Raw genomic sequence first — 24517 nt, forward strand, 5'->3', positions numbered from 1 at the left:
TGAGCGACATCACTGGAGGCAGTTTATCAGATTACATGAAGCTTCCTATGTGAAATTTATGATAACAGAGATTAGTACATACATATATGTGTTGACATGACAATATAGTATTTAATTATTTAATTATTTATTTTATTTGCTTAAATTTTATTTTATATGAGATCCTTGCTGTATTTATTTATTCTATTTATTGACCTTTTGAATGTGAAACAGCTCTCATGTGTTATGTTATGTGTTAGTGTTTGACACTTTGTATAAATTGAATACTTAAATAAAGAGAAAATTAAAAAAAAAAAAGAAAAAAGTAGCTTCCTATGCAGGAGTCCTCCCCGAGACAACCAAAACACTGAGCTAAAAGAGCATAAAATGCTCTGTAGAGTGGAGGGGGAAATGTGTGCGTATATATATATATATATATATATATATATATATATATATATATATATATATATATATATATATATATATATATATATATATATATTTACAAATTTCAGTATATATAATACACTATATACATATTGCTTATAATAGTTAGTATTTGTGTTAATGTAATGTTATATTGTGTTATCTTGTGTAGAAATGGATGACGCGCAGAGGCCTCACACCGGAAGTCGTCATCAGCCGAGCCTGAACCACTTCCTACTTCCGCAAACACAGCTCTGTGCAGCTTCCCCGTTTATCGGTTGATCAATGCGGCGGCTTCGCTTCTGCCTTTCGTTTCCTGGCTCCGTTTAATATTTTCAACGGTTCCGACATTTATGAGTGATTGATCGTCATCATGACGGCCAACAGCCGCTGTTCCGCCGCGGAGCCTCCGGGCCTGGAGACCCAGCGACGGGAGATCGAGTCTCTGCTGCGGCAGTGTGAGCTCCGCGCTGGGGACAGTTGGTGAGAGTCCGCCCGCTCTGCTACACACACACACACACACACACACACACAGTGACAGGGCTAACTGTTAGCATCACACGGCTAACGTTACCTAACGCTTATTAATAGCTTTAGCGGCAGAGTCAGGCCGTTCGGGTGTCGGGGTGAGTTTGTCGGGACGCTTTGGCGGCTCGGTGTCGGGTGTTAGCCGCTGTTGCTGTGTAGCTCGCGCTAACCGAGCGGACGTTGCTGGCCGTTAGCCGTCGCTGCTAACGTTAACGCTAGCTTGTCAACCAGCTGGTACGTTCAGGGTCGCCTCGTAAGCTTCCACTTTTGATTCTGCCTGAGCTGCACTTCCCAGATTTTACTCCTCACGTCATCATCGTTTCACACTTTCACAATGATGGTCACAGTGAAGCAGGACCGCAGCTAACGAATGTTTTCACTTTCAGCTGATCTGCTCAGCAGTATCTTACTCATACTGTGGCCATAGATATTTTGAAATTTAACAACAAATCACAGCATAATCAGAAATCTTTCCACAGACCCCTTTAATGTTTGTTTTTTTAAAGAATCGTGACAAAGATAAATACAACAACAGGACATTTTACAGCAGAGACATGAATTTGTTAGTTCTTTACTAGGAAAAAGATTCAGGATGTTTATTGTTGGCGAGACTCCACTGCAGAAATGGCAAATATTAAATTAATAAATAAGATGTATATAAGAGATAATAATGAAAGTACAATGATACACAAAGATAAAATAAAAACAATGGACAGCAGAGATAAGGTGCATCTATTTATGTGAATGTACATGAGACAATTCAATGTGTAAATATAATATAAGTAGCAATAAAGCTAAAGGTATAAAACAGAAATAAAAGTGATTAATAGAAGGTGCAGTAAGGTGCATGATGTACTTAACATATAAACCAATATTAATATAGCCAAAATGACAACTAAATCATATTCAAAGTTAGAAAAATGGAATCAGGCTTCTAGTTTAGTTTGGTCTCATTCAGTGTGAACTCAGTCTGTCTGTGAAAGTAGAAGTTGGATCTCGTGAGGTGGATCAAGACTTCAAACCTGGTGCTCAAAATTAGATTCCCGCTGAGAAACAACTTTCAGCAGCTCTCAGTTAAAACAGAAGCTTTCTACTGTCACTGGCACCAAACAGGGTTTTACCTTCACTCGATTTAATTCTCTGTTCACTGTGAACACTTTTGTAAATCACAGAGCCGACCAGGAAACTTTAACACATCAGGTCAGTGAACTTTACTTTACAGGCACACAGTCTGATAATACAAGTCCTACACCAGGATTCATTTTACTGCCTGTGACAGTCGTCCACGTATGATCTCTGCTGTGATTGATTTTAGACGGATATTCTGATCTACATGTGCATGTTACAGTAAAGCAGACACAGACAGAGAACAAGGTGCACTGGCAGAAAGATTGTTATTTTTAATAAAGTGACAGGAAGGCAGAGTGGTGTTCTGTCGACCTGTAAGAGAGTAATGAGATTCAGAAGTGACTGCAGGGGAACACAGTAAGATGACGTGAAGAAAATCGTGTCAGTGAAATGTTTCAGTAAGGATGAAGACTGAGCTGAATGACCTGATGGTTGTTTATTGACACTGAGTGTTGGACTAGTTCACCGGACCGACAGCTGGGCAACATATTGATAAATGCAGAGCCCGAACAATATCAGATTTTTGGGGCCGATGATCCTGTGGAGAAAAGATTTGCACATATTTTGCAATGATCCCTCAAATGTGGTTATCAAACAGTTCAAACAGTCTCGATAAAGTAAAGAATCAGACAACACAATGAGGATTATTGACAAAATGCCAAGATATATAATATATATTGCGATATATCCTAAAATATTGCAGTATTATTTTAAGGCCAAATCACTCAAGTGAAAACATTCTGATATCAATATATCAGCCATATTTTGTGAAAACAGATATGTAACAGAGGCCGGACATTTTACAATATAACAATAAACTTCATAGGGTCTTAACTGTAGAAAAGGTTATTTATTTGACAGTTTATGGTCTCGTGTTATTGATCATTACATCTCCAAACCCGACGGACAGGCGGCTGGTAAGTTTTCAGATTTATGAGCTGCTGGGTCCGGGAAGCTTGCTTTCTTGGTTTTGTGGTTTGAGCTGAGTTTTACTTCCACATCGTCGTGTCTGTCCCAGTTAGTGCTGTAGTGTCAGTGAAACTCACGGGTCAGTACAGAGCTGATTGATAATGACATCAGTATTATCAGACTTTTTGCGTAGAGCTGTAACAACTAGACGTATTTTAGTTATTGAGTAATTGGTTGATTATTTTTCAGTTTGACTTTTTTCCATAAACGTCAGACAATTATGAAAAATGTGTCATTTTGGTAACACTTAACATTTGATATAAAACAGAGGAAACGGTAAAATCCTCACATTTGAAAAGCTGAAACCAGAAAATGTTTTGGTTCAACTTATCAACATGACGAGATGACGATATTTTCAACTTCAATTGCTGCCATTGAAGAATATTTACACACAGGCTACCTTTGAGGTAGATTTGTTTCGTCAAATGAGGAGACATATTTTAATGTTCATTCCACTTAAAAACAGTAATCACAATCATAGACATGAGTACGTGGTCTCATGTCATGTTATTAATATGATGCTTCCTGTGTGCTGCAGGTACGTGGTGGAGCGTCGCTGGTATGAACAGTGGAAGGGGTTTGTGGAGACCGGAGACCAGAACTCGTCGTCATTCCCCGGTCAGATCGACAACACTGAGCTGTTTGAGGGTCAGTAAACGCCTCGCTAACTCCTGGTGATGTCATCACCGCCAACAGCTCTCCTCCTCCGTCTTCGTCTTCTTCTTCTCTGTCTTCACCTTCTCGTCTTCTTTGTTTTCGTCTTCTTCTCCGTTGTCTTCATCTACTTCTACTACTCCTTCACAGCTCTGATCTCACTTCTTTTTCCATCACTGTCATGACTCTGAAGATATTTGTCTATTTGCTCTGATCTAAGGGCCTCAACTGCAACAACAAACACCTGAAAACAGACTTTTAAAAATGATCTATAAATATGAGAACCTGTCATTTGCTTGAAATAAAGGTTAGTGAGCAAATGATCCTGTTTCTGTAACAGAAGTTCTGTTGAGTCAGTCTGAAGGTAAGACTGGGTTATGATCTGAGACACCTCAGACCACATGAAACTTTTGCTTTGATGATCAACTGGATCAGACAAATACACTTAAAGTTGATGTTAGCCTTCATAGTAAGTCAGTTGAGACGTTTAGTGTTCAATGTTCTTCCAAATATTTGTGTTTTTTTTTTCCACCCTGACAAAAACAAAACTTTTGTGCTAACGTCACCTGGAACAGGTTTAAAGATGCTGACTGTGGCATCAGGTTTAAAATAGTTAGATCATTCTGTCAGTAATGATTGAAGTGTTTCCTGTTTTCAGATCTGGACTCGTACCACCTGAAGGAGCGTCTGGTGGAGAACGAGGACTTCATGTTGGTGCCGGCTGAGGCCTGGCACAAGCTGCTGGCCTGGTACGGCATGGTGGACGGTCAGCCGCCGCTAGAACGCAAGGTAACATCGCCAGATACACGCCAGCCAATCAGTGTCGTCGTTTAATGTTTGGAATCCAAAATGAGAACGATCGATATCTGGTGATTCTGGACTTTAGACAGTCTAACTCACTGTGTTTGTGTGTGTGTGTGTGTGTGTGTTAGGTGGTGGACCTGCCCAGCACTCTGAAGGTGGAGGTTTACCCTGTTGAGATCTTCCTCTGTCTCCATAGCAACATGGAGAACGTCATCACCGCACAGTTCAGCCGCGCAGACAACATTCGTGAGTTGGTTTTTGTGTTTGTGTGTGTATCTGCGTTTTTTGTTACCTGTTAGAGAACTTCTGAGGACCTGTGTGTGTGTGTGTGTGTGTGTGTGTGTGTGTGTGTGTGTGTGTGTGTGTAGAGTCGATCCAGAAGGCGATCTGTGAGGCCTTCTCGGTGCCTCCGGGCTCCGAGTGTCGTCTGTGGATGAAGAGTTCGGACAGCAGCTGCGAGCGTCTCAGGAACATCCACATGAGCGTGTTGGACGCCTGTTTGAGCTCAGGGATGGTGAGGACACACACACACACACACACACACACACTCATCACACACTCACTGACACACTGTTTCACATCACAGATTTAATGTCACTGGATCTGTAGATTCATTCAGTCAGGTTTACAACCACGTAGATTCTTTAAACGATCCCGTGACTCAACACAAGACTGTTCGAAATCATTAACTTCCTCATAGCAGCAACTGTCCACCTCAGAGATATGTGATAAAGTGTGTGTGTGTGTGTGTGTGTGTGTGTGTGTGTGTGTGTGTGTGTGTGTGTGTGTGTGTGTGTGTGTGTCAGACGGTGATCATGGAGACGAGGAATGCTGACGGCACCTGGCCGAGCTCCAGACCTCAGATCATGTAAGAACACACCTCCGTCTCTCTCTCATTGTCTTTAACGTCTTCATTTTTCTGTCTTTCTCTTCCTTCCTCCTCTTTCACCTCCTGTTGTTTATTCCTCCCGTTCTTTCTTCCTGTCTGACGAGCTCTGCTCTGTTGTTTCGACCTGTCTCAGTCTCCTTTACCGTCTTTGACTTTGCTTTCAGTTTTGTTTTCTCTGAAAACCTCCTCTCTCCCTCGCTCTTGCTTTTTCTTTCTATTCCCTGCTCAGTCTCTTTTTGTTTTAATCATGTCGTCATTCCTCCCCTCCTTTGATTTTGTGCTCGTCCTGCCCTCATCACTTGATGTTAATCTGCTACACAGCAGTTTGTTATAAACTGAAGATGATCTACATGTGTCAGAGTAAAAGAAGTGAATCCAGAGCTGTTCCCAGTTCATGTCATGGATATTACTGAAATAAATCATGTTGAAACTTCTGTTAAATTCATTCACCTCATAAAAGTTAGGATTTTTTTTATGTTTGGCCGTCTGAGCTCATTTTTTACTGGATTAGGTTGAGATTTGTCCTGAACATAAATGAGACCCTAAGGATTATTTACATTGTGTATTTATTTAAATAGTTGTTGCTGAATGGTTGCAGTCATCAAATTAATAACAGGAAGTCATTTTCTACCAGAACGAAAAATCTGTCATTTTCAAAAAAATATATTTTTTTACAAGCTCGTATCTCCACTAGTTTTTACTTTCAAGCAACTAAATGTTGGTTCTGTGTAGTACTGATGTAGTTCTGTGTAGTACTGATGTAGTTCTGTGTAGTATTGATGTAGTTCTGTGTAGTATTGATGTAGTTCTGTGTAGTATTGATGTAGTTCTGTCACATCTAGTTTTTCGGTCCTGCATTAAAAACAGAGCTCCACAGATCTTGTTAAATAGATAAAATAATACAATAAAATAATAAATAAAAGGACGGATGTTAATCCACTTTAGTCAGACTGCTGCCTCTCCTCCTGTTTGTCATGTGAACGAGCTGAACACTTGAACTGGTCTGACATCAGTTTTATTCAGTGTGATGTGAATGTTGGTCTGACGTGAGCTCTGGTTGTTCAGGAGGAACTCTGTGGAGGACCAGGACTCGTACCGAGGACAGCCGGGAGTCTGCGGCCTCACCAACCTGGGCAACACCTGCTTCATGAACTCAGCACTACAGGTCTCTCTCACACATACACACACACACACACACACACACACACACACACACACACACACACACACACACACACACACACACACACACACACTAGTTGTGTTTCTATCTTGTAGACAAGCGACTTTGAAGCTGAACTTTTCAGAACTTTTGAACTAAAAAAAAAAGAAGCTAATTAAACGTGTTTCCATCAGCTGGTCTAAACTGACTACATCTAAACTGAGACATGCAAAGAGTTATTTGGTCAAACTGAAAACAAATCCAGAACTTCTTCTTCTTCTTCTTCTTCTTCTTCTCCCTCTTCTCCTCCTCCTCCTCCTCCTCGTTATACTAAACCCTGTTTAAAAGGAGCAGAGCAGCATCATGAAACCTGCTCAGTACATAATTAACACCTGGCTGGTGTCGGTGTTGCTCTTCAGGTTTCTCCACAGTCCGAATCATCTCGGCTGCACTGAGCCTCTGGCTCTGCTCAAACCATTTTATATATATTCATTTAAAGCCTTAATAAAGTGTTTTGTCAGGTATCAGGTCCGGTGTGTTTCAGTGTTAAACATCTTAACTCCCCAGCAGCAGGACACTATTATCTCTTTTTGTCCGTCCTAACTCGTCCCGTCTCCTCGTCTCTCTGCAGTGTCTGAGTAACACTCCTCCTCTGACCGAGTACTTCCTGCAGAGCTCCTACCTGGAGGAGCTGAACTTCACCAACCCTCTGGGTATGAAGGGCGAGATCGCCGAGGCCTACGCTGATGTCATCAAACAGATGTGGTCTGGGAGGCATTACTCGGTGGTGCCGCGCGTCTTCAAGGTACCAAACTGTTAAACTGATGAGTTACTGATTACACATAGATGTCACAACTTTACCTCTGAGAGGTTCTGACAGAACGTGGTGAATAAAAGATAACTAAAAAGAAAAGCACCGAAACGATAATGAAACCCAGCAGCAGTGGATCAACCTTATCTAAAAAGAAATATTATGCTGAAGCTCAGTGTGTTTCATCAACAAGTAAGTTAATATTTTGGTTACTTCATTCAGCTCTGGTAGAAAAAGATGAGAGATCAGTGAGGCAGCAGTCTGTCAGCTGAAACTCAGAACAGGAACAGAGGACTGAAACTAAACTCCAAACACAGAGACTCAGAGGAGATACAACACTGCTGAGAGCTGAACGCAGAGGAGATCATCAGACCGTCGCTACTCTCACCTCCAGTTTCCACCGGGCCGCGTTACGGCCACGATACCGTCGCCGGAACAGAACGCAGAGGATCAATAATCATAATACTTCAATGAATTGTTGTTTTTCCCGTCCATTCTCTATAATAACCACATCTGACACAGTGACCATCTGAAAAGACAAAGATCATCAGTCCCAACCCGACATGAGCTGGTCAGCAGCAGGACAGACAGATTGATTCCTCTGCTTCTTTTGTTTCAGTCCATCATTAATGACAGAAGCTTCAATTTCAGTTAATATAAAACTGTGACGTTAACAGACAGCATGAAAATGTGATGCGTTACTTTGTATGTTGTTGCATGTCATGATTTCTGTGTGTGTGTTTGCAGACGAAGGTGGGTCACTTTGCCTCTCAGTTTCTGGGTTACCAGCAGCACGACAGTCAGGAGCTGCTGTCCTTCCTGCTGGACGGACTGCATGAAGACCTGAACAGAGTCAAAAACAAAGAGTACATTGAGCTACGGGACGCCGACGGACGACCAGACCAGGTGAGCTTCTACGACCACACCTGAGAACCAGCTGACACGCTCAGCTGGTTCCAGTCACGTCTTGTTTTCCTTTTCTGTCACCTAAATATTTCTCCAAACTAACATCACAACTGTTTAATCTTCTCCTCATTATTCTCGTTTCTCCTTCCTGTCCCGCAGGAAGTGGCCGAGGAGGCGTGGCGCAACCACCGCCGACGGAACGACTCTGTGATCGTCGACACTTTTCACGGCCTCTTCAAGTCCACGCTCGTCTGTCCGGAGTGCCACAAGGTCTCTGTGACCTTCGACCCCTTCTGCTACCTGAGCGTCCCACTTCCTGTCAGCAAGGAGCGCGTCATGGAGGTCTTCTTCGTCTCTCTGGACCCCTACGCCAAACCTGCACAGGTAACAGTTTCTACCTGCCGTTGAATATACAGCAGACATCAATATTTTACTGTGTACTGTTTGTGATTGACTGAATGTTCCCTCTGCTTTAATAATCTTAAACATGAGGACAATTAGGAATATTAAACAATAATGCACGTCTACATGAATATTAAACAATAATGCACGTCTACATGAATATTAAACAATAATGCACGTCTACATGAATGTGATGTAAAGTATTTTCTTGTGTGTGTCTGCAGCATCGCGTTGTGGTTCCTAAAGCGGGAAAAGTGTCTGACCTCTGCTCTGCTCTGTCAGAGATGACCAGCATACCTCCCACACAGGTCAGTGTGTGTGTGTGTGTGTGTGTGTGTGTGTGTGCTGCTCACAAACAGAATACGTTTCAGAATATATGAATGTTTTAATTGATAACTTCGTCTTCTTGTGTCTAAGAATGTTTAATGTTCTAGTCTTAGGCCGTGGTCACATCACACGACTTCCTTTCTTCTAGTCAGAAGTCTTTCAGTCGGTTCAGGTGCTGGTTCAGAGCCGGTCCCTACTTCGGAGCCAATTTTTTTATTTCGACAGCCAAAGAACCGGCTCTCGGCCAGGAACCGCTTTGAACCACCGTTTCTATAAGGCAGAGCTAGTGTACAGTGTTCTGACTATTCATGGGAGGATAAACAAAAGATTTTCACTATGGACACCAAATCAAAGCAACAGTGGTCCGAGGACGGGTCATGTTTGTACGCCAGTGTAGATACACAAAGCCAGAAGCAGCACTCGTGAAGAGTCGATGTAGTCCGCCATAGTTGTTCCTAGTAATGCTGATGAATTGGAGATGTATACAGTGACTGAATGGTGCGACTCTCATGCCCGTGGAAAAGCAAGCCGGTTCTTAAAAGGTTCACAAGTTGAACCAACTCCGAACCAGTACTTGGTTCAGTTCTAACAGTCCTTGTGCTCACACTACATGACTGATCAGTGACAGGGGGGTCGCGCATTACAAGATCCCACACAAGAGACTTGACACTGGGATGATGCTGTGTTTCAGATGGTGGTAGCTGACGTGTTCAACCATCGTTTCTATAAGATCTACAACACTGATGAATCTCTGAGCTGCATTCTGGACCGAGATGACATCTTTGTGTAAGATAACATTTCATCAGCCATTTTTTCTCTGAGCGGTTAGTTTCCTGTCAGACTGTCTGTTTGGTGACTCATGAGCTGGATCTTCACCGTGTTCAGGTACGAGCTGAGCGTGCTGGAGGAGCAGCAGGAGGAGCAGGTGCTGCTGGCTCTCTACCTGAGGGAGCGCTCTCACTACAGAGACTACGGCTCGGGCAGCAGCTCGTACGGCACGACGCTGTTCGGACACCCGCTGCTGCTCAGCGTGCCGCGCAGCAGCTGCAGCCGGGAGGCGCTCTACAACCTGTTCCTGCAGAGACTGGCGTGAGCACAACACGCACACTCGCACACGCACACACACGCACGCACGCACACACACACACACACACACACACACACACACACTGACGCACACACAGAGAACATTTTTAAAAATTAAAGTCATTTCCTTTATTTTTTTGTAATGACAATTAAGTTATTGTTTTTTTATTGTGTTGGTGTGTGTGTGCGTGTGTGTGTGTGTGTGTGTGTGCAGGCGCTATGTGCGACCTCCCGACCCCTCTGAAGAGTTGGAGGAAGAGGAAGAAGAGGAGGAAGATGAGGATGAAGAGGAGCTGTACAAGACTCAGACCAACGGCATCAGTGATGGTAATGTCACGAGCTCAACATTAATAATAATGTTAATATTTAGCAGCAGTCGGGTTGGGTTAGTTTCAGGTTGTGACGGTCTGGTCTGATGCACGAGCTCAAACTGGCTTGATTTTATGTGAACCGGCATTTGTCAGGCGCAGGTAGAGAGAGCTAGCAGCAGTTAGCAGGAGCTCCACGATTAGCTCAGGACTGCAGGGTGATGCCTCCACCATGTTTTGCTGTGATGTACTAGAGTTGAAATCTGAGCATACAGTGCTGCTATGCTACTTTCAGCCTACGTCCACAAGAGAGAACGTCATCAGTAACCTGTTGCAGGTTATCCTGTCTGTGTTACACTGAATGTGGACAAAGACGACAAAAACCCTTCATTTCCTAATGAGGCTTTTATTGTAAAACATTTCCAGAAGGTTCCCATGTGCACCTGAAATTTAGCTGGTGACATCTTTTCACAGGTTGCACTCGGCCATTGTCTTAGTTTATTTTTTGTTTATATATTATTTATACTACTTATTAGAAGAAAACCAAAGTTGAGTGGTTGCTGTGAGAAAATAAAAACATGATGTGTCACAGTTGTCCTGAAGGATTGTGGTGCCGCTACAGGCTCCTTCATGGGCTCCCATAATGTTCCACTGGGCGCCGACTGAGTTACAGGTGACACCTAGTGGTAAAATTCAGTATTATTGGTCCAGTCCAGTATTTGTCTTAATGTCCAACCAGTTTGAAAACTTTAACGTCAGCTAAACACGCCATACACAAACTGTCTGACCAGTTTTAAAGATTTGACAGTTAACGCTTACAGATGCGTCAAAAACAGCAGTTACACTCAATGTTGTATATCTAAAGTCAAAAAGCTAAAAAGAGTTGTGTTGATGCACAACTTCTCAGGTGTGAAGAACACTTGTAGTTGTTCTCTTAGTTATTGTAAGAAAACTGTAGCAGTGGTGAAACATTTGTCAGAGAGGAATAGAACCTCTAACATTCACATTATAATACAAAGAAAACACTCGTGTTTAAAAAAATCGGCCACAAAAATACAGCTCAAGTTTTTATAATCAGCCATCCATCTAAATAAAGACGCACATTTTAGTAAACTGGACGAAACATGTAAAGATGTCACTTTATTCACTGTTTATCTGACAGTTTATGGACCAGACAGTCAAGTGATTCATCAAAAACTGCTTTAATTTACATGAATTGAAGTAAAAATAGTTGTTCAGCTCTGTTGAACTGCAGTTCAAGTTTATCTCTACTCTGATTGGTCCTGTCTTGTTTCCCAGATGAGGAGCAGGAGGTTGCGGAGAAAGCCGGGCCTTCTCAGACAGAGCCCTGCGACGGCGATGCATCAGCCAACAGCCAATTAGACGGCACTGCTACAGCAGAGCCAGTCCCCGCTGTGAACCACACGCAGCCTTCATTGGACCACGGTGACGCAAAGACCAGTAACGGGTCCCAGGACCAGACTGAGCCCCTCTGCAGTGCCGACGCTAACACTGATGACGTTGAGCCCTGCAGGAGCACCGACCCCAGCTCAGAACCACCAGCAGAGCAACCGCAGCAGCCCTGTGACACCACAGAGGAAGACAAGCAGGAGGAGGCGTGTTCTCCCAGCCCACCAGCCAATGAGCAGCCAGCTAAGAGGAAGGCGTGTCGCAAGAGGAGGAAGAGTCTGTTCACCATCCAGGCGGTCAACTCCAACGGGACGACTGAGAGAGGGACCGGAGAGGGAGGGAGCGCCGTGTCCTTCAGCTGTACGTATGAACACACACACACACACACACACACACACACACACACACACACACACACACACACACAATGTTTGTCAACACACTGTTTCAAGTAATCCAACCACTGAACTAATAACCTTAATAACCCAGGCTCCCTTAACAAATCGAACAGTTTTGAGAGTTAAGGAAGCCCCGAGGAGAACTAAAGAATTTTCTTTCCGTCTGATCTCAATTGTTTTCTCTCCAGTGTTGATGTCATGAGAACAAAATTCTGACTTTTTTCCCTTAACTTTTTTCAAAATTCTGACTTTTTTCCCTTAACTTTTTTCAAAATTCTGACTTTTTTCCCTTAACTTTTTTCAAAATTCTGACTTTTTTCAGACTTTTTCCTCAAAATTCTGACTTTTGTCTCACATTTTGTGACTTCTGTTTCACTTTTTCTAAAAATGTTATTTCCCCCCAAGGTTCTCCTCAAAATTCTGACTTTTTTCTCTTAACTTTTTTTTCAAAATTATGACTTTTTTTCACATTTTGTGACTTTTGTTTCACTTTTTCAAATTTTTTTATCTCCCCCCCAGGTTCTCCTCAAAATTCTGACATTTTCCCCTTAACTTTTTTCAAAATTCTGACTTTATTCCACTTTTTTCTCTTAACTTTTTCCTCAAAATTGTGACTTTTGTCTCACATTTTGTGACTTTTGTTTCACTTTTTCTAAAAATCCCCCCCCACTTTTTTCCCTTAACTTTTTTTTCAAAATTCTTTTTTCTCTTAAATTTTCCTCAAAATTCTGACTTTTCCCCCCAAAATTCTGACTTTTTTCTCTTAACCTTTTCTCAAAATTCTAACTTTTTTCAAACTTTTTCCTCAAAATTCTGACTTTTGTCTCACATTTTGTGACTTTTGTTTCACTTTTTCTAAAAATTTTATCTCCCCCCCAAGTTTCTCCTCAAAATTCTGACCTTTCCCCCCAAAATTCTGACTTTTTTCCCTTGACTTTTTCTTAAAATTCTGACTTTTGTTTCAGACTTTTTCGCCAAAATTCTACACCCCCCCCCTGAAAAAAGTTTCTTCTCAAAATTCTGACTTTTTCTCTTAACTTTTTTTTTCAAAATTCTGACTTTTTTCAGAGTTTTTCCTCAAAATTCTGACTTTTGTCTCACATTTTGTGACTTTTGTTTCACTTTTTCAAATTGTTTTATCTCCCCCCCAGGTTCTCCTCAAAATTCTGACATTTTCCCCTTAACTTTTTTCAAAATTCTGACTTTATTCCACTTTTTTCTCTTAACTTTTTCCTCAAAATTCTGACTTTTGTCTCACTCCTCAAAATTCTGAGCTTTCCCCAAAAAATTCTGACTTTTTTCCCTTGACTTTTTCTTAAAATTTTGACTTTTGTTTCAGACTTTTTCGCCAAAATTTTGACTTTTGTTTCAGACTTTTTCGCCAAAATTCTGACTTTTGTTTCAGACTTTTTCGCCAAAATTCTGACTTTTGTTTCACTTTTTCAAAATTTTTTATCTCTCCCCCAGGTTCTCCTCAAAATTCTGACATTTTCCCCTTAACTTTTTTCAAAATTCTGACTTTATTCCACTTTTTTCTCTTAACTTTTTCCTCAAAATTGTGACTTTTGTCTCACATTTTGTGACTTTTGTTTCACTTTTTCTAAAAATCCCCCCCCCGCCCCAAGTTTCTCCTCAAAATTCTGAGCTTTCCCCCAAAAATTCTGACTTTTTTCCCTTGACTTTTTCTTAAAATTCTGACTTTTATTTCAAACTTTTCCTCAAAATTCTACCCCCCCCCCGAAAAAAATTCTCCTCAAAATTCTGACTTTTTCTCTTAACTTTTTTTTTCAAAATTCTGACTTTTTTCTCTTAACTTTTTCTCAAAATTCTGACTTTTGTTTCAAGCCTTTTCCTTAAAATTCTACCCCCCCAAAAAAATTTCTCCTCAAAATTCTGACTTTTTCTCTTCACTTTTTTTTCAAAATTCTGACTTTTTCTCTTAACTTTTTCTCAAAATTCTAACTTTTTTCAAACTTTTTCCTCAAAATTCTGACTTTCTTCTTTTAACTTTTTCTCAAAATTCTGACTTTTGTTTCACACTTTTTCTAAAAATTCTATCTCCCCAAGTTTCCCCCCAAAATTCTGACTTTTTTCCCTTGACTTTTTCTTAAAATTCTGACTTTTGTTTCAGACTTTTTCTCAAAATTCTACCCCCCCCCCAAAAAAAAGTTTCTCCTCAAAATTCTGACTTTTTCCTCTTAACTTTTTTTTTCAAAATTCTGACTTTTTTCTTTTAAATTTTTCTCAAAATTCTGACCTTTCCCCCCAAAATTCTGACTTTTTTCCCTTGACTTTTTCTTAAAATTCTGACTTTTGTTTCAGACTTTTTCGCCAAAATTCTACACCCCCCCCCCCCCCCCCCCCCCCGAAAAAAGTTTCTCCTCAAAATTCTGACTTTCTTCTTTTAACTTTTTCTCAAAATTCTGACTTTTGTTTCACACTTTTTCTAAAAATTCTATCTCCCCAAGTTTCCCCCCAAAATTCTGACTTTTTTCCCTTGACTTTTTCTTAAAATTCTGACTTTTGTTTCAGACTTTTTCTCAAAATTCTACCCCCCCCCCCAAAAAAAGTTTCTCCTCAAAATTCTGACTTTTTCTCTTCACTTTTTTTTTCAAAATTCTGACTTTTTCTCTTAACTTTTTCTCAAAATTCTAACTTTTTTCAAACTTTTTCCTCAAAATTCTGACTTTCTTCTTTTAACTTTTTCTCAAAATTCTGACTTTTGTTTCACACTTTTTCTCAAAATTCTATCTCCCCAAGTTTCTCCTCAAAATTCTGACCTTTCCCCCCAAAATCCTGACTTTTTTCCCTTGACTTTTTCTTAAAATTCTGACTTTTGTTTCAGACTTTTTCTCAAAATTCTACCCCCCCCAAAAAAGTTTCTCCTCAAAATTCTGACTTTTTCCTCTTAACTTTTTCTCAAAATTCTAACTTTTTTCAAACTTTTTCCTCAAAATTCTGACTTTCTTCTTTTAACTTTTTCTCAAAATTCTGACTTTTGTTTCACACTTTTTCTCAAAATTCTATCTCCCCAAGTTTCTCCTCAAAATTCTGACCTTTCCCCCCAAAATCCTGACTTTTTTCCCTTGACTTTTTCTTAAAATTCTGACTTTTGTTTCAGACTTTTTCTCAAAATTCTACCCCCCCCAAAAAAGTTTCTCCTCAAAATTCTGACTTTTTCCTCTTAACTTTTTTTTCAAAATTCTGACTTTTTTCTCTTAAATTTTTCTCAAAATTCTGACCTTTCCCCCCAAAATTCTGACTTTTTTCCCTTGACTTTTTCTTAAAATTCTGACTTTTGTTTCAGACTTTTTCGCCAAAATTCTACACCCGCCCCCCCGAAAAAAGTTTCTCCTCAAAATTCTGACTTTTTCTCTTAACTTTTTTTTTCAAAATTCTGACTTTTTTCAGAGTTTTTCCTCAAAATTCTGACTTTTGTCTCACATTTTGTGACTTTTGTTTCACTTTTTCAAAATTTCTTATCTCCCCCCCAGGTTCTCCTCAAAATTCTGACATTTTCCCCTTAACTTTTTTCAAAATTCTGACTTTATTCCACTTTTTCTCTTAACTTTTTCTCAAAATTTAGACTTTTTTTCTCTTAAATTTTTCTCAAAATTCTAACTTTTTTCAAACTTTTTCCTCAAAATTCTGACTTTTCCCCCAATATTCTGACTTTCTTCTTTTAACTTTTTCTGAAAATTGTGACTTTTGTTTCAGACTTTTTCGCCAAAATTCTACACCCCCCCCCCTGAAAAAAGTTTCTCCTCAAAATTTTGACTTTTTCTCTTAACTTTTTTTTTCAAAATTCTGACTTTTTTCAGAGTTTTTCCTCAAAATTCTGACTTTTGTCTCACATTTTGTGACTTTTGTTTCACTTTTTCAAATTGTTTTATCTCCCCCCCAGGTTCTCCTCAAAATTCTGACATTTTCCCCTTAACTTTTTTCAAAATTCTGACTTTATTCCACTTTTTTCTCTTAACTTTTTCCTCAAAATTCTGACTTTTGTCTCACTCCTCAAAATTCTGTCTTTTTCTCTTAACTCTTTTTTTCAAAATTCTGACTTTTTTCTCTTAAATTTTTCTCAAAATTCTGACTTTTTTCTCTTAAATTTTTCTCAAAATTCTGACTTTTGTTTCAGACTTTTTCGCCAAAATTCTACACCCCCCCCCGAAAAAAGTTTCTCCTCAAAATTCTGACTTTTTCTCTTAACTTTTTTTTTCAAAATTCTGACTTTTTTCAGAGTTTTTCCTCAAAATTCTGACTTTTGTCTCACATTTTGTGACTTTTGTTTCACTTTTTCAAATTGTTTTATCTCCCCCCCAGGTTCTCCTCAAAATTCTGACATTTTCCCCTTAACTTTTTTCAAAATTCTGACTTTATTCCACTTTTTTCTCTTAACTTTTTCCTCAAAATTCTGACTTTTGTCTCACTCCTCAAAATTCTGAGCTTTCCCCCCAAAATTCTGACTTTTTTCTCTTAACCTTTTCTCAAAATTCTGACTTTTGTTTCAGACTATTTCGCCAAAATTCTACACCCCCCCGACAAAAGTTTTTCCTCAAAATTCTGACTTTTGTCTCACATTTTTTGACTTTTGTTTCACTTTCTCTAAAAATGTTATCTCCCCCCCAAGGTTCTCCTCAAAATTCTGACTTTTTTCCCTTAACTTTTTAAAAAATTCTGACTTTTTTCTCTTAACTTTTTCTCAAAATTCTGACTTTTTTCTCTTAACTTTTTCTCAAAATTCTGACTTTTTTCTATTAACTTTTTTCAAAATTCTGACTTTTTTCAGACTTTTTCCTCAAAATTCTGACTTGTCTCACATTTTGTGACTTTTGTTTCACTTTTTCTAAAAATGTTATCTTCCCCCAAGGTTCTCCTCAAAATTCTGACTTTTTCTCTTAACTTTTTCTCAAAATTTTGACTTTTTTTCTCTTAAATTTTTCTCAAAATTCTAACTTTTTTCAAACTTTTTCTCAAAATTCTGACTTTTGTTTCACACTTTTTCTAAAAATTCTATCTCCCCAAGTTTCTCCTCAAAATTCTGACCTTTCCCCCCAAAATTCGGACTTTTTTTCCCTTGACTTTTTCTTAAAATTCTGACTTTTGTTTCAGACTTTTTCTCAAAATTCTACCCCCCCCCAAAAAAAGTTTCTCCTCAAAATTCTGACTTTTTCCCCCAAAATTCTGACTTTCTTCTCTTAACTTTTTCTCAAAATTTTGACTTTTTTTCCCCTTTACTTTTTCCTCAAAATTCTGACTGTTGTTTCAAACTTTTTCCCAAAATGTTGACTTTTTTTTAGACTTTTTTCTCAAAATTCTGACTTTTCTCCCCAATATTCTGACTTTTTTTCTCTTAACTTTTTCTTAAAATTCTGACTTTTGTCTCACATTTTGTGACTTTTGTTTCACTTTTTCTAAAAATGTTATCTCCCCCCAAGGTTCTCCTCAAAATTCTGACTTTTTCCCCTTAACTTTTTCAAAATTCTGACTTTATTCCACTTTTTTCTCTTAACTTTTTCCTCAAAATTCTGGCTTTTGTCTCACATTTTGTGACTTTTGTTTCACTTTTTCTAAAAATCCCCCTAGCCCCAAGTTTCTCCTCAAAATTCTGAGCTTTCCCCCAAAAATTCTGACTTTTTTCCCTTGACTTTTTCTTAAAATTCTGACTTTTATTTCAAACTTTTCCTCAAAATTCTACCCCCCCCCGAAAAAAATTCTCCTCAAAATTCTGACTTTTTCTCTTAACTTTTTTTTCAAAATTCTGACTTTTTTCTCTTAAATTTTTCTCAAAATTCTGACTTTTGTTTCAAGCCTTTTCCTCAAAATTCTGACTTTTCCCCCAAAACTTCTGACTTTCTTCTTTTAACTTTTTCTCAAAATTGTGACTTTTGTTTCACTTTTTCTAACTTATTCTAGAAAAAAGTAATTTATTTTTCTCTAGAAAAAAGTATTTTTCTCTAGGAAAAAAAGTCACAATTTTGAGAAGTTCAGAGAAAAGTTTTTTTCTCTTGAAAAAAAAAAAGTCAGGAAACTTTTGGGGGGAAAAGTTTGAAAAAGTGTGAAACAAAAGTCAAAACAGAGAAAAAAGTTTTTTGACAAGAAACTTTTGGGGGGAAAAGTTAAAATTTTCAGCAAAAAAATTGGCGAAAAAAGGCAAATATTTTAGAGAAAAGTTGAGAGAAAAAGTCTGAATTTGAAGAGAAACGTTTGGAAAAAGTTGAGGGGAAAAAGGGTCAGAATTTTGAGGAAAATGTTAAGGGAAAAATGTCAGAAGTTTGAAAAGTTCAGGGGAAAACAAAAGTAAAAATTTTGAGAAAAAGTTATGATAAAAAAGTCAGAATTTTGAGAAAAAAGTCAGAGAAAAAAGTTTTTTGACAAACTTTTAGGGGGAAAAGTTAAAATTTTCAGCAAAAAAATGGCGGAAAAAGTCAAATTTTTTAGAGAAAAGGTGAGAGAAAAAGTCCGAATTTTAAGAGAAAAGGTCAGAATTTTGAGAAAATGTTGAGAAACAATTTTTTGGGGGGGCAGGATAGAATTTTGAGAAAAAGTAATGGGGGAAAAAGTCGGAATTTGGACGGGAAACTTTTATGGGAAAAAGTTTATTTAGAATTTTGAGACAAAGTGTGAAAAAAAGTCAAAATTTTGAGAAAAAGTAAAGGAAAAATGGTCAGAATTTTGAGAAAAAGTTAAGGGAATTTTGAGAAAAAAGTTTTTTGACAAACTTGGGGGGAAAAGTAAAAATTTTCAGCAGAAGTTGGCAAAAAAAGTCAAATTTTTTAGAGAAAAGTTGAGAGAAAAAGTGAATTTGAAGAGAAACATTTGGAAAAAGTTGAGGGGAAAAAGGGTCAGAATTTTGAGGAAAATGTTAATGGAAAAATGTCAGAAAAGTTTGAAAAGTTAAGGGGAAAAAAGTCAGAATTTTGAGTAGAAACGGGAGAGGGGTAGAATTTTAAGAAATATCAAAAGTTAAAATTTTGAGAAAAAGTTAAGGGAAAAAAGTCAATTTTTTGGGGAAAAGTCATATTTTGAGTAGAATCGGGGGGGTAGAATTTTGAGAAAAAGTTAAGGGAATTTTGAGAAAAAAGTCAGAGAAAAAAGTGTTTTGACAAGAAACTTTTGGGGGGAAATGTTAAAATTTTCAGCAGGAAAAATGACAAAAAAGGTCAAATTTTTTAGAGAAAAGTAGAGAGAAAATCTCTGAATTTTAAGAGAAACGTTTGAAAAAGTTGAGTGGAAAAAAGGTCAGAATTTTGAGAAAATGTTAAGGGAATTTTGAGAAACAATTTTGGGGGGGAAGTCAGAATTTTTAGGAGAAATGGGGGGTAGAATTTTGAGAAAAAGTAATGGGGAAAAACGTCAATTTTGAGAAAGTTCAGGGAAAAAAGTCAGAATTTGGACGGGAAACTTTTAGGGGAAAAAGTTTAGTTAGAATTTTGAGACAAAGTGTGAAAAAAAAGTCAAAATTTTGAGGAAAAGTAAAGGAAAAATTGTCAGAAGTTTGAGAAAAAGTTAAGGGAATTTTGAGAAAAAAGTCAGAGAAAAAAGATTTTTGACAAACTTTTGAGGGGAAAAGTTGAAATTTCCAACAAAAATAATGGCGAAAAAAGTCATATTTTTTAAAGAAAGGTTGAGAGAAAAAGTCCGAATTTTAAGAGAAACATTTGAATAAGTTGAGGGGGAAAAAAGGTCAGAATTTTAAGAAAAAGGTTAAGGGGGAAAAAGGTCAGAATTTTGAGTAGAAACAGGGAGAGGGGTAGAATTTTAAGAAAAAGTGTAAAACAAAAGTCAAAAATTTGAGAAAAAGTTAAGGGAAAGAAGTCAAATTTTTTTGGGGAAAAGTCATATTTTGAGTAGAATCGGGGGGTAGAATTTTGAGAGTAAAGCTAAGGGAATTTTGAAAAAAAAGTCAGAAAAAAGTTATTTGACAAACTTTTAGGGGGAAAAGTTTAAATTTTCAGCAAAAACAATGGTGAAAAAGTCAAATTTTTTAGAGAAAAGTTGAGAGAAAAAGTCTGAATTTTAAGAAAAACATTTGAAAAAGTTGAGAGGAAAAAAGGTCAGAATTTTGAGAAAATGTTAAGGGAATTTTGAGAAACAATTTTGGGGGGGAAGTCAGAATTTTGACGAGAAATGGGATTTTGAGAAAAAGTTCAGGGAAAAAAGTCGGAATTTTGGGGGGATAGAATTTTGAGAAAAAGTGTAAAACAAATATCAGAATTTTGAGAAAAAGTTAAGGGAAAATGAGAATTTTGAGGAGGGAAAAAACGAGTTTGTTCTCTCTAGAGAAAATAATTTTTTTCTTTCTTTCTCTAGAAAAAAGTATTTTTTATTTTGAGAAAAAGTGTGAAACAAAAGTCAAAATGATTAGAAAAAGTTAAGGGAAAAAAAGTATGACGACATTTATTAACTTTATTGTCACTGCTGGGAAACAAAGAACACACAAACTTGAACATAAAATATATAACAAGTAAAGATGTGATAACATCTGTCTTCCTCGGGTCACATCACATCTGTTTCGTTCTGTCTGCTGTGTTGACGAAATGTTACTGACTCCAGCTCTGCCTCTGTGTGTCTGCAGCTCAGCCTTATGTGGCCATCGACTGGGACCCCGAGATGAAGAAGAGATTCTACAACGAGAACGAGGCCGAGGTCAGTGTGAACACCTGTGTTCAGATTATAAACTTATACACACTCTGACTGTATGTAAAGAAGAGATGCAGGAAAGGCTCGATCGTTTCAGTTTAAATGCTGCTTTAGTGTGTTACAATGCATTAAGGACTATGCAGCTCAGGTCATTTGGGAACCAGATTTTCTGATACAATATCAATATTTCAGATTTTGAAACAATCTGGTAGAAAATAAATCAGTAGATATTTATTTAAAAACAAATATTTTTGATAAAAATCTGTCAGATCTGTTTTTTTTAAAAAAAGATTTAAGTTACAAAAGTTTATTAATCGAACTGTATTTATGTTCATGATGTAATTGTTTGCTGACAACCTGTTTGAACAGAAGCTGAGTAAATACACGTGTGATGTAATTGAAAACCAGCTTTCTCCATTCATATCAATTAATGTTTGATATAACTGTGAATGAAAAAAAACTAAACTGATGATGAAGCAGTTGTTAACAGAACCTTCAGCGGGAGAAAACATGCTCGTACACGTGTTTGACATGTCGGGGAGACTTTAATGTTCTTCTGTGATTTAAACAAATGATGTGAAACGTCTCCTCTGAATGTTCCTGTGTAGAAATATGTGAAACACGCCAGCATGGAGGTTCCTCAGCAGCAGACCACAGTCCAGCTGCAGGAGTGTATCGAGCTGTTCACCACTGTGGAGACACTGGAGGAGGAGAACCCATGGTAACACACACACACACATGTGGTGATGAACAGTTGAGAAAGGTGTGTGTGATGTCTGCAACACAAAGGTGTCTCCGCCTTCTTCTGGTTAGTTTTCACTCAGGACGACCCCTGCAGTACATCAGGCGCTCCCAGTTTGAAGGCCAGTCATCTCTGTCATGTGTCTTTGCTGCCTTGGTAGAACGAGCTGTTATTGGCTATCAACAAATCAATCACTCATCACTGTAGCCAATCATATTCCCCTTTCAAAGCTGTATGGGTCGGGACAGCTGGGTTGTGTTCTGGTGTGAAGTCCTGCTGAGACAGAGGGTAGTTTGATTGTCAAAGGTTGAATGTGAAACAACACAACCCTCCTCCAGCTGCACTCCTGCACTTATTTTGGTGAAAGTAAAGCTGCACCCACAGTAACACTGTAAAGTAACTTATTACTTTCCTATGATGGTAACTAGTAATATGTAATACATTATATGTTGGAATGAACTTGCCCTACACTGGATGTGTGTGTGTGTTTGCAGGTACTGTCCGGTGTGTAAGAAGCACCAGCTGGCCACGAAGAAGCTGGACCTCTGGTCTCTACCGGAGGTTCTCATCATCCACCTCAAGAGGTTCTCCTACACCAAGTTCACCAGAGAGAAACTCGACAGCATCGTGGACTTCCCTCTCAGGTACTAGCGCGCACACTCACACACACACTCACACAGACACACACAGCGGGGTCAGACACTCTGGACACTGAACTGTGTGTGGTTGTTGTTGTTGCAGAGAACTGGACTTCTCTGGCTGCCTGCTGAGAAAAAATCTGTCCAATGGGGAGCCTCCGAGCCGTTACGACCTCATCGCTGTGTCCAATCACTATGGAGGACTCAGAGACGGACATTGTAAGTTTTTTGTCAGCTGAGGTGAACAAAGATTAGTCACGAGTCCTTTTGACTTCCACTACTGTGTACACTCATAACCGTGTGTGTGTGTGTGTGTGTGTGTGTGTGTGTGTGTTCCTCCAGACACCAGCTATGCGTGCAACAAGGATAACGGTCAGTGGTATTACTTTGACGACAGCAAGGTGACGTACGCCAGAGAGGACCAGATCGTGGTCAGTGTGACAGACTGCATCTCTGATAAACACTTTCATTAACGAGACACGTTTACATTTTTTATTTCAAACAAAATGTCTTTGATGAAGTCGTTTGGTTCGTTAACTCTTTGTCGTCTTCTCGCTCAGACCAACGCTGCCTACGTCTTGTTCTACCATCGACAAGACAAGATCAGAAAACCCACTCTGCCCGCCCCCAACACAAGCCCCGCCTCCTCCACCCAGGCCGCCAACAGCATCACTTCCTGCAAAGACGACGACGCAGAGCCGGGCAGCGCCTCCTACGTCACCATGGAAACAGACTGAATGAACCCTCGAGATTTTATTTAATTCTACTTGATGGTAATTTTTTTCCCTCCTCATCACAACAACAGGCCTTTTCTCCTTTTTAAAGTTTTGGATTTTTCACACTTGAATCTTCTTAATTTTTTTTTTTTTTTTTCCAAACATCAAAAGCACATCTGCAGGCGACATCTCAGATTAAATGTCACAATCTTATCTGTTGGTTTTTTCTCTGCTCGGTAGACGATGTGGACACGTGATACTCAGGTAGTTTGATGCACCAGGAGCTCAGAGGATGTGACTGTTGATTTGAGCCTAAATGAGACGCCGAACATAGAAATCCAGTTTGGACCGTCTGCTGCAGGGAGGAAACATATTGGATCTTTAATTTGTTCTTCGTTCTCCAACTATCACCAGTAATTCATTAGAAATCCTCCTGTAACCTGGTTTATTGATGCATTTCTCAATTTAAAAATACAGAAGTACATAAAATGATCATTCGACTCCTCAGTTAATAATTTTATATCCATATTCTGTCTTTAAATGATGCTGATTTTAAAGGGACAATACAGCAGAATTTTTAGCAGAAAACGTTAAAAAATGTAAAATTATCAGCAAACCGAAAGAAGAAAAAAACGGTTTTGACATTATCTTGTCTAACGTTAGCACGCTAACCAGCTTCCCTCGCCCGTCCCGCACCAGAGCTCCTGTGCTTGCTGCGTACACAAGAACACCCCCCCGGCCCGGTCCATACGCTCGCTGCACAGCTGACTGAGAATGACTACAACAGCTCCTTTAAAACAAACTGTTAAAGGCTTTTAAAGTTCAGGCTTATTATTTTCTGTCTCTCAATTTATTTCCACTTTGATTACTTTTATCTAAAGACACGTCGGCAGACACCAAATTTTACAAAAAAAAAAATTATTAGAAATTCGTGTTAAATTTGTACTCGACCTGTCTGAAGAGTGACTGATGATTCTACAGAGTTCAGCAGAAACACGTTAAAGTGGACCGAGGAGCAGCATAAAGGGGATTATGGGTAATCAGAGGAGTGTGTGTAGCAGAGAAACAGATGATTTAATACTGAACAAAGCTGCCGGGGGTGTTGATTGAGTCTTTGTATATTTTGGTTGTTTTCTGTTTGCCTGTATTTATTTTTTTAAGGAATCATTTCAGCTGTCACGACTACAGGTTTTTTGTTTTCCTTGAATGATTTTGATGATCGACTGGTGCAGGACATTGAGATGCTTATTTTTCATATTTATAGATTAAATTTGTATTCAGGCGTATAATTATTTGTCAGAATGACAGGCAAGCTGTTCAACTGTCTCCCGTCTGTGCAGAGAGACGGACGCAGGCGAAGTTTCCTCTCTGCGGTCGGAGCTCTGACTGGTTTTAAAGCGGCTCTGTGTACAGTATTTTTGTATTGTAAGAAATGTATTATTATTATTACCATTCCTGGGCCGAGCAGGAGGGAAAGCTTGGGGTGATTTCTTTCTTTGGTCTTCCCTGTCAAATATCAGATGAAAATATTTTATTGTACTTTCAATCTTTTGATATGAATAAAAGGATGATTATCACGATGAGAGTT

The 24517-nt window shown here is 38.7% G+C and overlaps 1 protein-coding gene across 1 annotated transcript; it reads left to right on the plus strand.

Moving 5' to 3' along the window:
- The first annotated feature begins 637 nt into the window (after positions 1–637).
- On the plus strand, positions 638–24509 carry usp11 (ubiquitin specific peptidase 11). Its single transcript, XM_073469562.1, has 21 exons — positions 638–891; positions 3572–3681; positions 4346–4476; positions 4620–4737; positions 4860–5005; positions 5298–5359; positions 6446–6545; positions 7174–7347; positions 8101–8259; positions 8419–8643; positions 8886–8969; positions 9680–9774; positions 9874–10077; positions 10289–10401; positions 11682–12152; positions 20769–20839; positions 21442–21554; positions 22070–22219; positions 22317–22432; positions 22556–22644; positions 22774–24509. Exons 1-21 carry the CDS (start codon positions 782–784, stop codon positions 22948–22950), a joined length of 3018 nt encoding a protein of 1005 aa, XP_073325663.1. The 5' UTR covers positions 638–781; the 3' UTR covers positions 22951–24509.
- The last annotated feature ends 8 nt before the right edge of the window (positions 24510–24517 follow it).

The sequence above is a fragment of the Pagrus major genome, chromosome 7 (genome assembly GCF_040436345.1).
Source record: "Pagrus major chromosome 7, Pma_NU_1.0".
Taxonomy (NCBI): domain Eukaryota; kingdom Metazoa; phylum Chordata; class Actinopteri; order Spariformes; family Sparidae; genus Pagrus; species Pagrus major.